Here is a 14,224-nt window from a genome sequence, read left to right as displayed (position 1 = left end):
AAGAATAATGTAATTGGGCTTCCCTGGTGGCGCAGTGGTTGGGAATCTGCCTGCTAATGCGGGGGACACGGGTTCGAGCCCTGGTCTGGGAGGATCCCACATGCCGCGGAGCAACTAGGCCCGTGAGCCACAACTACTGAGCCTGCGCGTCTGGAGCCTGTGCTCCGCAACAAAAGAGACCGCGATAGTGAGAGGCCCACGCACCGCGATGAAGAGTGGCCCCCGCTTGCCACAACTGGAGAAAGCCCTGGCACAGAAACGAAGACCCAACACAGCCAAAAATAAATAAATAAATTAATAAATAAATTAATCTTCTTTTTTAAAAAAAAAAAAGAATAATGTAATATGCACACCACCATCCCCACCCCACCATGGTTTTCCCCCCTTGGTGTCCATACGTTTGTTCTCTACATCTGGGTCTCTATTTCTGCCCTGCAAACTGGTTCATCTGTACCATTTTTCTAGGTTCCACATACATGTGTTAATATACGATATTTTTTTTTCACTTTCTGACTTACTTCACTCTGTATGACAGTCTCTAGATCCATCCACGGCTCAACAAATGACTGAATTTCGTTCCTTTTTATGGCTGAGTAATATTCCATTGTATATATGTACCACAACTTCTTTACCCATTCGTCTGTTGATGGGCATTCAGGTTGCTTCCATGACCTGGCTACTGTAAATAGTGCTGCAATGAACATTGGGGTGCATGTGTCTTTTTGAATTATGGTTTTCTCTGGGTATATGCCCAGTAGTGGGATTGCTGGATCATATGGTAATTCTAGTTTTAGTTTTTTAAGGAACCTCCATATTGTTCTCCATAGTGGCTGTATCGATTTACATTCCCACCAACAGTGCAAGAGGTTTCCTTTTTCTCCACACCCTCGCCAACATTTGTTGTTTGTAGATTTTCTGATGATGCCCATTCTAACTGGTGTGAGGTGATACCTCATTGTAGTTTTGATTTGCATTTCTCTAATAATTAGTGATGTTGAGCATCTTTTCATGTGCTTCTTGGCCATCTGTATGTCTTCTTTGGAGAAATGACTATTTAGGTCTTCTGCCCATTTCTGGATTGGGTTGTTTGTTTTTTTCACTATTGAGCTGCATGAGCTGTTTATATATTTTGGAGATTAATCCTTTGTCTGTGGATTCGTTTGCAAATATTTTCTCCCATTCTGAGGGTTGTCTTTTCGTCTCGTTTATGGTTTCCTTTGCTGTGCAAAAGCTTTGAAATTTCATTAGGTCCCATTTGTTTAGTTTTGTTTTTATTTCCATTACTCTAGGAGGTGGGTCAAAAAAGATCTTGCTGTGATTTATGTCAAAGAGTGTTCTTCCTATGTTTTCCTCCAAGAGTTTTATAGTGTCTGGTCTTACAGTTAGGTCTCTAATCCATTTTGAGTTTATTTTTGTGTATGGTGTTAGGGAGTATTCTAATTTCATTCTTTTACATGTAGCTGTCCAGTTTTCCCAGCACCACTTATTGAAGAGACTGTCTTTTCTCCATTGTATATCTTTGCCTCCTTTCTTATAGATTAGTTGACCATAGGTGCGTGCATTTATCTCTCCGCTTTCTATCTTCTTCCATTGATCTATGTTTCTGTTTCTGTGCCAGTACATATTGTCTTGATTACTGTAGCTTTGTCATATAGTCTGAAGTCAGGGAGTCTGATTCCTCCAGCTCCGTTTTTTTCCCTCAAGACTGCTTTTGCTATTCGGGGTCTTTTGTATCTCCATACAAATTTTAAGATTTTTTGTTCTAGTTCCATATAAACTGCCATTGGTAATTTGATAGGGATTGCTTTGAATCTGTAGATTGCTTTGGGTAGTATAGTCATTTTCACAATGTTGATTCTTCCAATCCAAGAACATGGTATATCTCTCCATCTGTTGGTATCATCTTTAATTTCTTTCATCAGTGTCTTATAGTTTTCTGCATACAGAGCTTTTGTCTCCCTAGGTAGGTTTATTCCTAGGTATTTTATTCTTTTTGTTGCAATGGTAAATGGGAGTGTTTCCTTAATTTCTCTTTCAGAGTTTTCATCATTAGTGTAGAGGAATGCAAGAGATTTCTGTGCATTAATTTTGTATCCTGCAACTTTACCAAATTCATTGATTAGCCCTAGTAGTTTTCTGGTGGCCTCTTTAGGATTCCCTATGTATAATATCATGTCATCTGCAAGCAGTGACAGTTTTACTTTGTCTTTTCCGATTTCTATTCCTTTTATTTCTTTTTCTCTGATTGCCATGGCTAGGACTTCCAAAACTATGTTGAATAATAGTGGTGAGAGTGGACATCCTTTTCTTGTTCCTGATCTTAGAGGAAATGCTTTCAGTTTTTCACCATTGAGAATGATGTTTGCTGTGGGTTTGTCATATATGGCCTTTATTATGTTGAGGTAGGTGCCCTCTGTGCCCACTTTCTGGAGAGTTTTTAGCATAAATGGGTATTGAATTTTGTCAAAAGCTTTTTCTGCATCTATTGAGATGATCATATGGTTTTTCTTCTTCAATGTGTTAATATGGGTTATCACATTGATTGATTTGTGTATGTTGAAAGATCCTTGCATCCCTAGGATAAATCTCACTTGATCATTGTGTATGATCCTGTTAATGTGTTGTTGGATTCTGTTTGCTAGTACTTTGTTGGGGATTTTTGCATCTATAGTCATCAGTGATATTGGTCTGTAATTTTCTTTTTTTGTAGTATCTTTGTCTGGTTTTGGTATCAGGGTGATGGTGGCCTCATACAATGAGTTTGGGAGTATTCCCCCCTCTGCAATTTTTTGGAAGAGTTTGAGAAGGATGGGTGTTAGGTCTTCTCTAAATGTTTTATAGAATTCACCTGTGAAGCCATCTGGTCCTGGACTTTGGTTTGTTGGAAGATTTTAATCACAGTTTCAATTTCATTACTTGTGATTGGTCTGTTCATATTTTCTATTTCTTCCTGGTTCAGTCTTGGTAGGTTATACCTGTGTAAGAATTTGTCCATTTCTTCCAGGTTGTCCATTTTATTGGCATAGAGTTGCTTGTAGTAGTCTCTTAGGATGCTTTGTATTTCTGTGGTGTCTGTTGTAACTCCTCCTTTTTCATTTCTAATTTTATTGATTTGAGTTCTCTCTCTCTTTTTCTTGATGAGTCTGGCTAATGGTTTATCAATTTTGTTTATCTTCTCAAAGAACCAGCTTTTAGTTTTATTGATCTTTGCTATTCTTTTCTTTGTTTCGATTTCATTTATTTCTGCTCTAATCTTTATGATTTCTTTCCTTCTGCTAACTTTGGGTTTTGTTTGTTCTTCTTTCTTTAGTTCCTTTAGGTGTAAGGTTAGATTGTTTATTTGAGATTTTTCTTGTTTCTTGAGGTAGGGTTGTATAGCTATAAACTTTCCTCTTAGAACTGCTTTTGCTGCATCACATAGGTTTTGGATTGTCATGCTTTCATTGTCATTTGTCTCTAGGTATTTTTTGATTTCCTCTTTGATTTCTTCAGTGATCTCTTAGTTATTTAGTAACATATTGTTTAGCCTCCATATGTTTGTGTTTTTACGTTTTTTTCCCTGTAATTCATTTCTAATCTCATAGCATTGTGGTCAGGAAAGATGCTGGATATGATTTCAACTTTCTTAAATTTCCTGAGGCTTGATTTGTGACACAAGATGTGATCTATCCTGGAGAATGTTCCGTGCACACTTGAGAAGAAAGTGTAATCTGCTGTTTTTGGATGGAATATCCTATAAATATCAATTAAATCTATCTGGTCTATTGTGTCATTTAAAGCTTGGGTTTCCTTATTATTTTTCATTTTGGATGATCTGTCCATTGGTGTAAGTGAGGTGTTAAATCCCCCACCATTGTTGTGTTACTGTTGTTTTCCTTTTTTATAGCTGTTAGCAGTTGCCTTATGTATTGAGGTGCTCCTATGTTGGGTGTATATATATTTATAATTGTTATATCTTCTTCTTGGATTGATTGCTTGACAATTATGTAGTGTCCTTTCTTGTCTCTTGTAACATTCTTTATTTTAAAGTCTATTTTATCTGATATGAGTATTGCTACTCCAGCTTTCTTTTGATTTCCATTTGCATGGAATATCTTTTTTCCATCCCCTCACTTTCGGTCTGTATGTTTCCCTAGGTCTGAATTGGGTCTCTTGTAGACAGCATATATATGGGTCTTGTTTTTGTATCCATTCAGCAAGCCTGTGTCTTTTGGTTGGAGCATTGAATCCATTCACGTTTAAGGTAATTATTGATATGTATGTTCCTATGACCATTTTCTTAATGGTTTTGGGCTTGTTTTTGTAGGTCCTTTTCTTCTCTTGTGTTTCCCACTTAGAGAAGTTCCTTTAGCATTTGTTGTAGAGCTGGTATGGTGGTGCTGAATTCTCTTAGCTTTTGCTTGTCTGCAAAACTTTTGATTTCTCCATCGAATCTGAATGAGATCCTTACTGGGTAGAGTAATCTTTGTTGTAGGTTCTTCCCTTTCATCATTTTAATTACATCTTGCCACTCCCTTCTGGCTTGTAGAGTTTCTGCTGAGAAATCAGCTCTTAACCTTCTGGGAGTTCCCTTGTATGTTATTTGTCGTTTTTCCCTTGCTGCTTTCAGTAATTTTTCTTTGTCTTTAATTTTTGCCAATTTGATTACTATGTGTCTCAGTGTGTTTCTCCTTGGATTTATCCTGTATGGGACTCTCTGCGCTTCCTGGACTTAGGTGGCTATTTCCTTCCCCATGTTAGGGAAGTTTTCGACTATAATCTCTTCAAATATTTCCTCGGGTCCTTTCTCTCTCTCTTCTCCTTCTGGGACCCCTATAATGTGGATGTTGTTGCATTTAATGTTGTTCCAGAGGTCTCTTAGGCTGTCTTCGTTTCTTTTCATTCTTTTTTCTTTATTCTGTTCCACAGCAGTGAATTCCACCATTCTGTCTTCCAGGTCACTTATCCGTTCTTCTGCCTCAGTTATTCTGCTATTGATTCCTTCTAGTGTATTTTTCATTTCAGTTATTGTATTGTTCAACTCTGTTTGTTTGTTGTTTAATTCTTCTAGATCTTTGTTAAACATTTCTTGCATCTTCTCAATCTTTGCCTCCATTCATTTTCCAAGGTCCTGGATCATCTTCACTATCATTATTCTGAATTCTTTTTCTGGAAGATTGCCTATCTCCACATCATTTAGTTGTTTTTCTGGGGTTTTATCTTGTTCCTTCATCTGGTACATAACCCTCTGCCTTTTCATCTTGTCTATCTTTCTGTGAATGTGGTTTTTGTTCCACAGGCTGCAGGATTGTAGTTCTTCTTGCTTCTGCTCTCTGCCCTCTGGGGGATGAGGTTATCTAAGAGGCTTGTGCAAGTTTCCTGATGGGAGTGACTGGTGGTGGGTAGAGCTGACTGTTGCTCTGGTTGGCAGAGCTCCGTAAAACTTTAATCCACTTGACTGCTGATGCGTGGGGCTGGGTCCCCTCCCTGTTGGTGGTTTGGCCTGAGGAGGCCCAACACGGGAGCCTACCCGGGCTCTTTGGTGTGGCTAATGGCGGAGTCTGGGAGGGCTCGTGGCAAGGAATACTTCCCATAACTTCTGCTGCCAGTGTTCTTGTCCTCACGGTGAGACAGAGCCACCCCCTGCCTCTGCAGGACATCCTCCAACACTAGCAGGTAGGTCTGGTTCAGTCTCTATGGGATCACTGCTCCTTCCCCTGGGTCCTGATGCGCACACTACTTTGTATGTGCCCTCCAAGAGTGGAGTCTCTTTTTCCCCCAGTCCTGTCGAAGTCCGGCAATCAAATCCCGCTAACCTTCAATGTCTGATTCTCTAGGAATTCCTCCTCCCGTTGCCGGACCCCCAGGCTTGGAAGCCTGACGTGGGGCTCAAAGACTTCAATCCAGTGGGTGGACTTCTGTGGTATAAGTGTTCTCCAGTTTGTGAGTCACCCACCCAGGAATATGGGATTTGATTTTATTGTGATTTCACCCCTCCTACCGTCTCACTGTTGCTTGTCCTTTGTCTTTGGATGTGGGGTATCTTTTTTGGTGAGTTCCAGTGTCTTCCTGTCGATGATTGTTCAGCAGTTAGTTGTGATTCTGGTATTCTCGCAAGAGGGAGTGAGAGCACGTCCTTCTTCTCCGCCATCTTGGACCCTCTTTTGGATTTTCTGTAAACCCAATCATGTCATTTTTTATTTTCATATTTTATAACTTTATTTTTGTTTTCCTAACAATGCACTGGCTACGACCTCCAATGTAATGTTGAATGGAAGTGGTGAAAGTGAACATTTTGTGTTGTTCCCAAATTCAGGGGGGAAGCATGAAATATTTCACCATTAATTGTGATGTTAGCTTAGGTTTTACAGAGCTATCCTTTATCAGATTATGGGAAATCTCTTCTATTACTAGTTTGCTCAGAAATTTTATCACAAATTGTTGTTGAATTTTGCCAGAACTCTTTCTGCATTTTTTTGATATATTCACATATATATTTCTCCTTAATTTCTGTTAATGTGGTGAATTATATTAGCTGTTTTGAATGTTAAACTAACTTTCATTCTAAGTTTAGGTAGTTGGGTAGACCTCACTTGGTTATGAGTTTTTACCATTTTGATATACTTTTGGATTTAATTTACTATTATTTTGTTCATAATGTTTATATGTATATTCTTCAGAGATTGACCTTCAGAGATTTCAAGGTCAGCTCTTTAACTTCCTATGCCAGGCAGCCTCAAAGTATGGCAAATGTCCTTAGGGGGAAACCAGTCTTATGTTTGTGTTAAGTCCCTTTCTGATAGCAGGATTTTATCTCCTAATCACTATGATACTGCTGAAGGCTTTACTCTGCCTTTCCATCCTGACTGCCAGCCTCCTGAGCTATTCCAGAACATTACAAAGGCCTTGTGTTTGGGGATCCCCTATTTTCCAGTCTGTTATGCTGGACTCACATGAACAGCAAAAGTTTTGCTGACTCTTTTGTTAGTCAGAACCTCAACTCATACTCAGAATCAGCGAATGCCCCCAGAAAATAAAATGGTCTATGATTATTAGATCACTTTGGAAAAGCTCTTTCTTCTTTTAAATTTTAAGTAATCTAATTTTCACTTCTTTGAAAGCCCTTCAATTTTATTTATTTATTAATTGATTGATTGCAGTGGGAGAAGTGTCCTATTGCAATTTACTATACCTAGAATCTCACTTCACCTCTTTAGATTTGATTTTCTCATTATGAATAAGACCCCAAAGTGTTGTTCTTTATAAGCCTTGAAGTCTCTAGAATTTTCATTTTGGGACTTTTAAATTCTATTTTATTAAAAAAATTTTTTTTCTGGAAAGAAATTTATTATTCCATACTAGCTGAAGCACACAAATTTACGGCCATGTAGAATTACACAGAAGTATGTAATTTTTTTTATTGAATAAAAGATTCTTTAAATTCTATAGTGCTTTACAATTTTTAGAAGTTTCATACACATGATTTTATATAGTCTCATAATAACCCCTTTCCCCCCCATCCTCCTCCCCCTTTCCTCTCCCCACTGGTAACCAATAGTTTGTTCTCTATATTTGTGAGTCTGCTTCTTTTCTGTTTTATTGACTAGTTTGTTGTATTTTTTATTTTACAGTATTTGTCTTTCTCTGTCTGACTTATTTCACTTAGCATAATGCACTCCAACTCCATCCATGTTGCTGCAAATGGCAAGAATTCATTCTTTTTTATGGCTGAGTAGGATTCCACTGTAGATATATATCACATCTTCTTTCTCCATTCATCTGTTGATGAACATTTAGGTTGCTTCCATACCTTGGCAATTGTAAATAATGCTGCTATGAACATTGGGGTGCACGTATCTCTTTGAATTAGTGTTTTTGTTTTTTTCAGTTATATTCCCAGGAGTGGAATTGCTGGGTCATATGATAATTCTATTTTTAGTTTTTTGAAAATCCTCCGTACTGTTTTCCACAGTGGCTGCACCAATTTACATTCCCACCAGCAGAGTAGGAGTGTTCCCTTTTCTCCACATCCTGTTATGGGACTTTTTAATATAGCTCTCTACATCAGCTTACCACATAATGATATTTAACAAATCCTTTAAATATGATGAAGGTAAAAGATAATGCCTGAATTTGAATGTCAATAATTATATAAATAATTAAATGTAACTTATGATGACCTAATTAGATTTTCTTGTTTTGAGAAGAAATATAATAAATGTATTTATTTATTCCTCAGTCAGGTTTCAAATGATCTTATTTGATCAAATAAGCCATAATATGACACAATCTAATTTATATTTGTCCGAATTGTATTACTTTAGACACAAAATACAATAGCATCTTATTTTTCTCCCATTCTTTCCTGTACACAGCCATTCCTGAACCTTAGAAACGATGAAGCTCAGAGTTCAGCCTGTAAGTTTGCAACATCAATTGATGTAACTGGTGATGCTGGTCCCAATTTAACTGACATCTGCACCAACAGAGGGACCCTTGGACTTTCAGAATTTCCAAACAGAGAATCCCAACATTGTCAGGTAATGTCTGGGGTGACACTGTTTCTCTGGGTTATGATGTAATCCACATGGAAGTGTTTTTGATCTAATATTAGAGAAAAAACATTCAATCAATTAACATTGTTCTTTTGAAAATCTACAGCATCCTTTGAACATGTCAAATCACTGAGAGGGAATGCAGAAGAGGTAGATTTATGGGGTTCTTAATTTAAGGAGCTAATGATTTGGATGGAAAGAAAAAACACCTATAAAGTTTAGGGAAAATATATAAGCATCAAAAAAAAAGCAAAGTTTTGGGTTCCTTTTTTTGGAGGACCGAGTAGCTGATGACAGCAACTTCATTGACAGTAAATGACATTGTAACCCTTGCTCAGTGGAAGGTGAAGTCATGTGTTAAAGCCCTGGGGCCCTAGTCTGTGGGTGATCTGGCTCACTCCCCTTCCCTTCCTGCTTCTAAGCATAACTGTGGGCCTTCTGTTAGCCTCCTGTTTCTGACCTCGTGTGTTTTCAACCTTGAGTTAGAAAATATTTAGCCCTGCCTTGGTTTGGTGCCCAGAAGCAGATTTCCGGTGTTCTTTACCCTGTTTCTCATTATTCTGTTTTCTTCACCTTGAGATCTGACCTCTGAGTCTTTCCTCCATTCCACCCCCTACTCCAGGTGAAAACTTGATTTTGACTGATTGCTAATGATGCCTGGCAGTTTGGTTCAATTCTTCTGGCTCTGGACTACACCCCTCTTCTGATTAATCCTGCTATAGAGACAGTTTGGAAAGACTTTGATTAAAGAAGAGAGGATAAACTCTTAATGACAAGAAACATTGTGGAAGAAGGCTTTTGATAGAATTATTTAGAGAATATATCTCTGATGATCTCAAACAAACCAGACTAATCAGAGAGCTGAAAGTTATTTTAGATGCCTTTACTTAGCCACAGATGGAAAACATCGTGGTCTAGGAAGTTTAGATTGTTTGTAAGAATTCACACAGCTAGATAGTAGCAGTAATAGCACTTGAGCACAGGTCTCAGGTTAGGTTAAGATGAGTTTTTATTCATCTTACTCCTCTTTTTAAAAATTCAAACAAAAAATGAGGGTAATTTTCCTCTGAGGTGTGAGTATCGTCCTTCCTTTCCTCCCCCTTTGATTTCCTTTCTAAGGCCTAGATGACGTGGGGCAGGAGGTGCCATTAGCCATTGGGCTCTCTTAGTTGGTGTCACAAATTCCCTTAGCCTTGGTACCCAATGCCCTTGAACTGCTTCTGATTGCCTAGTGGGTGTCACTCTCAACACCCAAATTGCGGTTTATTGTCTGAGACAGTGTCCACTATTTTGGAACATTGAAGAGTTACCCTACATGCTCCAAAGACATATGTGCTCTTTGTTTCCTTTAGTGATTGTTTTCAGTCATAAGAAAATGGATAAGAATGAGCTAATTAGTGAAATCAAATGTTTTTTGAGTACTTAGGAAGTGCTAGGACAATGTTATTCATACTGTTTTCTTATTTACTGTTTAGCCTTATTAAATAGGTGATATTATCCATGCAAGGGAATTGAGGCTTTGCAAGACACGGCAAATTTCCGTATACCACCTTCTGTCTAGTAAAAGGTGGATTTAAAATTTAAACCTAAATCTGTTATATTCCAATGGCTATGACCTTAATTACTATAAAGCCCTGCCTTCTGCAAAAATCTAATTTGAAGGATGTTTCTTATTCTAATTTTCTCAATAACATTTGGAGGTAGATATTATTATCTCCACTTTTGATACAAGGCAAGTTGAGAATTAGGCAAGTTAAGAAACTTGCTCAGAATATTAATGGTGTGGAATTCAAATTCAAGACTCTCTTGTCTCAAGGCTTACATGTTTTATACTATGCAATGTTTCCTCTACAATAACAGATGAGAGAGAGAGATATTACAAAGTAATATTACTGACATTAATCCCTATTCTAATCTTATAGATTTTTATGGATGAAAAAATAAGATCAAAGAGGTTAACATCTTACACAGTGAAAATAGCTGGTGGCAGCACAAGCTGGATTTCAACAAATGTATTCAACTCTGATTTTCATGCTGCCATTACTAACCTGTATGAATACCTAGCTAGAATATTTGATAAGCCATTAATTAATGCATTTAAAATGGAAGGCTACAAAGCAGACACAAATCTGATAGTTGATAGGCCAACGAAGGGAGAAGATTTTATAGGTGATATTTTGGGTCCCTCAAATCACTGTATGCAGCAGTCAGACACACATGTGTTGATACTTCTTTTGATGGTGGGAGGAATAAATGGTTTCTAAGATGACATTTAATATTTCTTTTAGTTTTAAATACATATGAAAAGAAAGCAGACACATCAGTGGATGTTCCTTTATTCCTATTACAAAGACCAAGCCTTTCCCAAATGAAACATTAAACTTGAGCCAATATTTATTACTACAGGCTATTAAGGTATTTTTTATGTTTATACATTCTTCCACTGAAGTAATCTATATATAAAAAGATTATAAATGACATATTTTTTTTGCAACGTTTGGTTTCAACTTCAGTAATTACATTTAAATCCTTTCCAGGTGACACGAAATTTGTTTAGTGACTGGTCTGTGTGGAAAATATTCCTGGCTTGTCTCTTAGCTTCTGTGATAACAATGGCAATTGGAGTACTCATAGTGTCTCTGCTGTATAATGGGAAAAATAATAATGCCCCCATTGTTATACAACTTACTCAAAACCAGGGGGCAATCTCATTGACAACTGAAACAACCTCAACTCCTAGTTCCAAAACTACAGTTGCGACTAGCACAATAGATTCTACCACAACATCCACTTCCAGTACCATGACTACCATCACTGAGCACACTTCAACAGAATTTACAAGTATACCAACCACTGATTCCACAGAAACCACAATTGCAACAGCTGCCACTTCAACTGAAAACACAATCACAAATATAGCCAGCACTACCGCTGAGGGTACGACCAAAACAGCCACCACTGCTTCCACCACTTCTACTGAGACCACGACTACCACAGTGGCCACCACCACACCTCAACCGACTACCACAACAACGGCCGGCACTACCACTGAGGCTGCAACCACAACAGACACAACTGATTCTCCCCCTTCTACTGAGACCACGACTACCACAGTGGCCACCACCACACCTCAACCAACTACCACAACAACGGGCAGCACTACCACTGAAGCTGAAACCACAACAGACACAACTGATTCCCCCACTTCTACTGAGACTACAACTACCACAGTGGCCACCACCACACCTCAACCAACTACCACAACAACGGCCAGCACTACCACTGAAGCGGAAACCACAACAGACACAACTGATTCTCCCACTTCTACTGAGACCACGACTACCACAGTGGCCAGGACCACACCTCAACCAACTACCACGACAACGGCCTTCACTACCACTGAGGCTGCAACCACAACAGACACCACTGATTCTCCCACTTCTACTGAGACTACGACTACCACAGTGGACACCACCACACCTTAACCAACTACCACAACAACAGCTGGCACTACCACTGAGGCTGAAACCACAACAGACACAACTGATTCTCCCACTTCTACTTAGACTACAACTACCACAGTGGCCACCACCACACCTCAACCAACTACCACGACAATGGCCGGCACTACCACTGAAGCTGCAACCACAACAGACACAACTGATTCTCCCACTTCTACTGAGACCACGACTACCACAGTGGCCAGGACCACACCTCAACCAACTACCACAACAACGGCCAGTACTACCACTGAGGCTGCAACCACAACAGACACCACTGATTCTCCCCCTTCTACTGAGACTACGACTACCACAGTGGCCACCACCACACCTCAACCAACTACAACGACAACGGCCGGCACTACCACTGAAGCTACAACCACAACAGACACAACTGATTCCACCACTTCTACTGAGAGTATGACTGCCACAGTTGCCACCACTTCAGCTGAACCAGCTAGCACAACAATGGCCAGCACTACAAATGAGGCTACAATCCCATCAGCCACCTGTATCCCTTCTGCAACCTTTGGCATACCTACTACCACGGCAATAGCCACCTCTTTTTCCGAACCCACCAGCACAACTCTTAGCATCATCTTTTAAACTTACCCTGTCACCATAACTCTAAGCATTTTCCCTTACTGAAGGCATTACCACAATTGCAGTTACCATTTTATTTGCACTCAGAGCCCATGAGTACCTGGTTCATATTGACTGAATCTCTGACCACCATTCCTTTTTCTGAATCCAATATTATTATATTATAATACCAGTTCACCCCTTTCTGTTTCACAATGGTAAACTCTCCTCCTCAGCTGAAGCTCTAACTGCACAAATCATTCAACACTGTGAACTTAAGTCTGATTCATTTTCATTTCAAATCAACCTATGGTATCAGTTTACCAGAATCGCCAGACACTACTCTCTGCTATTCCATGAATTTACACTACCGCAATTGCTACTTCCATCTCAGGTAGTGACTCTAGTCTGTTTTCTGATATAATGTAAGCATCATCTTCAACCCCCTTTGCTACCTCCCCAGGTAAAAATAAAGTCAACAAAGATGCTACCAACTCAGATGACTTTCTAATCACAACACCATAATGACCTCAGTGAAATTATAATCTCCTTAACCTGGTAATAGAAACAATAATACCTGTTAATAGAAAATGTAACCACAGCTACGTCATTTACTATCACAATACAGTTAGCAATTCCACTGCCCCTTCAAATGCATTCATAGCCAGACCCATATTACATCAACAATATACTCTAGCTACAACTTCTACTGAAATTTTGCAATAGGGACCACGACATCAATTAATCCTACAGTCATACTATCATTTCTACACCTCATCATTTCTACAACACAGCCGTTTGTACTGTATGTACTTGTATAATATACTAACCTCACTAAACCCTTCCATACCCTATCAGCTGAATCTATAAGCACTGTAACTTCTACTGGTGTTTTATTCAAAGCCATCCATTACTTATTCATCCGAACCAATGCTGCCTCTCTATTTATTGTAAATCCAGTAAGTCACAACATCATACCCACTTGACATAAATGCAAATTCAGAATGACCCCTTCCATTGGAACTCTAGTTAGGATGCTTGCAAATTAAATCCTTATGTCCATTGTCATCACTCTTACTATAACTACTATTAGTACCATAGGTGATTCCAATGTCAGTAACTGCCAGCATAAAACTACAGGGACCAAAATAACCACTTCTAAAACAAGATTACTTAATGACCAATTCAACTAACACTAAAATGATAATGAATTCATCCTCAAAACAACATTTAGATTTAACAATACCATATATTAGACCTGACCATTTAATGTGGATAGTCTCTACTTTGTGAGGTTTTTGATAACACAATTTTCATACAAAGTAAATCCAATCCATTTATTTATGCTGGAAAGCTGTTATGATTAAATAAAAAGTTACCAAATGTGAATACAGTCTTTTATTATTATAAAGTTGTAGTCTCTAATACACTAATTCCATATGTAATAAGGAAAACACATTCTATATCGTAAGGGTGTTTTAAATAGATTTACATATTACCACATCTTTTTAGATTGTGCCAACATTTTTTTTCATTTCATTTTCTCTTTAAATCATTTTGATATATAAGTAAAATTTTAAATGTGTTATCACTATTTTCAATTAATAA

General features: G+C 38.4%; 1 protein-coding gene across 1 annotated transcript in view; it reads left to right on the top strand.

The window, feature by feature from the left end:
- The window catches only part of DYNAP (dynactin associated protein), a 31,915-nt gene extending 19,896 nt beyond the window's left edge, over positions 1–12,019 (top strand). The window contains exons 3-5 of the mRNA XM_057527086.1: positions 5,836–5,885; positions 8,355–8,519; positions 11,072–12,019. Coding sequence (XP_057383069.1) covers positions 5,836–5,885; positions 8,355–8,519; positions 11,072–12,019 — 1,163 coding nt within the window. The remainder of the gene's footprint in view (positions 1–5,835; positions 5,886–8,354; positions 8,520–11,071) is intronic.
- Positions 12,020–14,224: the final 2,205 nt, after the last annotated feature.

Source organism: Balaenoptera acutorostrata, chromosome 13 (assembly GCF_949987535.1).
Source record: "Balaenoptera acutorostrata chromosome 13, mBalAcu1.1, whole genome shotgun sequence".
Taxonomy (NCBI): domain Eukaryota; kingdom Metazoa; phylum Chordata; class Mammalia; order Artiodactyla; family Balaenopteridae; genus Balaenoptera; species Balaenoptera acutorostrata.
This window is presented reverse-complemented; position numbering and strand designations above follow the sequence as displayed.